At 59.9% G+C, this 939-nt stretch overlaps 2 protein-coding genes across 2 annotated transcripts in view; both read left to right on the top strand.

Annotated features, from left to right (window-relative positions):
• Nucleotides 1–130: 130 nt before the first annotated feature.
• On the top strand, nt 131–885 carry MRPS18B (mitochondrial ribosomal protein S18B; the record flags this gene model as incomplete). Its single annotated transcript, XM_017740728.1, has 4 exons — nt 131–229; nt 342–408; nt 484–543; nt 622–885. Coding segments are annotated over 4 exons (465 nt in total), but the record flags the coding sequence as incomplete, so codon positions are not given.
• A 43-nt stretch (nt 886–928) lies between these two features.
• The window catches only part of ATAT1 (alpha tubulin acetyltransferase 1), a 6,673-nt gene continuing 6,662 nt past the window's right edge, over nt 929–939 (top strand). The window contains exon 1 of the mRNA XM_017740727.1: nt 929–934. Within this exon, the coding sequence (XP_017596216.1) occupies nt 929–934 (6 nt within the window). The remainder of the gene's footprint in view (nt 935–939) is intronic.

The following is a 939-nucleotide window of genomic DNA, read 5'->3' as shown; positions in this document are numbered from 1 at the left end:
GGTTCTGCTGCTGCAGAGCCTGAGGGGGGGGACTGCAGAGGCACTGGGAGGGTACTGGGGGCGTTTTGGGGATCTTTGAGGCCTCTCAGGTGACGTTTTGTGGGGCACTGGGAGTGACTGGGACTGACTGGGACTGGGTCGCTTCCCCCTCTTCCCTCAGCGCCGGGGGAGCCACGTGGGGAACCCCTGCCCCATCTGCCGGGACCGGAACCTGCTGGTGGATTTTCGGGTGAGTTTGGGGGGCTTGGAGGAAAATTTGGGGGGGCCTGCATTATTCCCCTGTTGCTGATTTTCCTTCTTCTTCTCTTTTATTTCTTTTTTATGCTTTTTTCTCTCTCCAGAACGTAAAGCTGCTGGACCAGTTTATCTGCCCCCACTCTGGCATCATCTTCCACCCCATCCACACAGGTGAGGCGACACCTGAGGGTCACCTTTGTGTCCTTGGGTCCCTTTTGGGTGTCCCTGACCCCTTTTCCCCCTCAGGGATCTGCATGAAGCAGCACAAGCGCCTATCCCAGGCCATTGCCCAAGCCCAGGACCACGGTGAGCCCTGAAGCTCGGATTTTAGGGAGTGCCAACCCCCCTGGGTGCCCCTCAAGACCCTCAATCCCCCCTTTCCAGGTCTCCTGTGGCTCCACGTCCCCTTCGTGCCGGTCCCTGACGAGGATTTCTCCAACCAACACGCGGCTGTGGGGAAAACTCCACCGGCGCCTGCCCTGAAGGGGCCGGGCCAGGCCTGGTGCCCCTGGTATGAGTGGCAGCAGCCCCCTGCCACCGAGGTGGCCCGGATGCGCCGCCTTTACCGGGGATTTCTCAAGGAGAATTACCCCGATACCCCCCCAAGCCCATCGGGGGAATAAAACGTTCAAAAATCCTCCCCCAAAACTCTTCGTTTTCCTTGTCTGGGAAACTGAGGCACGGGGCCAAAATGGCGGCCGA

Source organism: Corvus brachyrhynchos, unplaced genomic scaffold, assembly GCF_000691975.1.
Source record: "Corvus brachyrhynchos isolate BGI_N302 unplaced genomic scaffold, ASM69197v1 scaffold628, whole genome shotgun sequence".
In the NCBI taxonomy this organism is placed as follows: domain Eukaryota; kingdom Metazoa; phylum Chordata; class Aves; order Passeriformes; family Corvidae; genus Corvus; species Corvus brachyrhynchos.
Note: the sequence above shows the minus strand (reverse complement) of the source record. Positions and strands in the feature narration are given on the sequence as shown.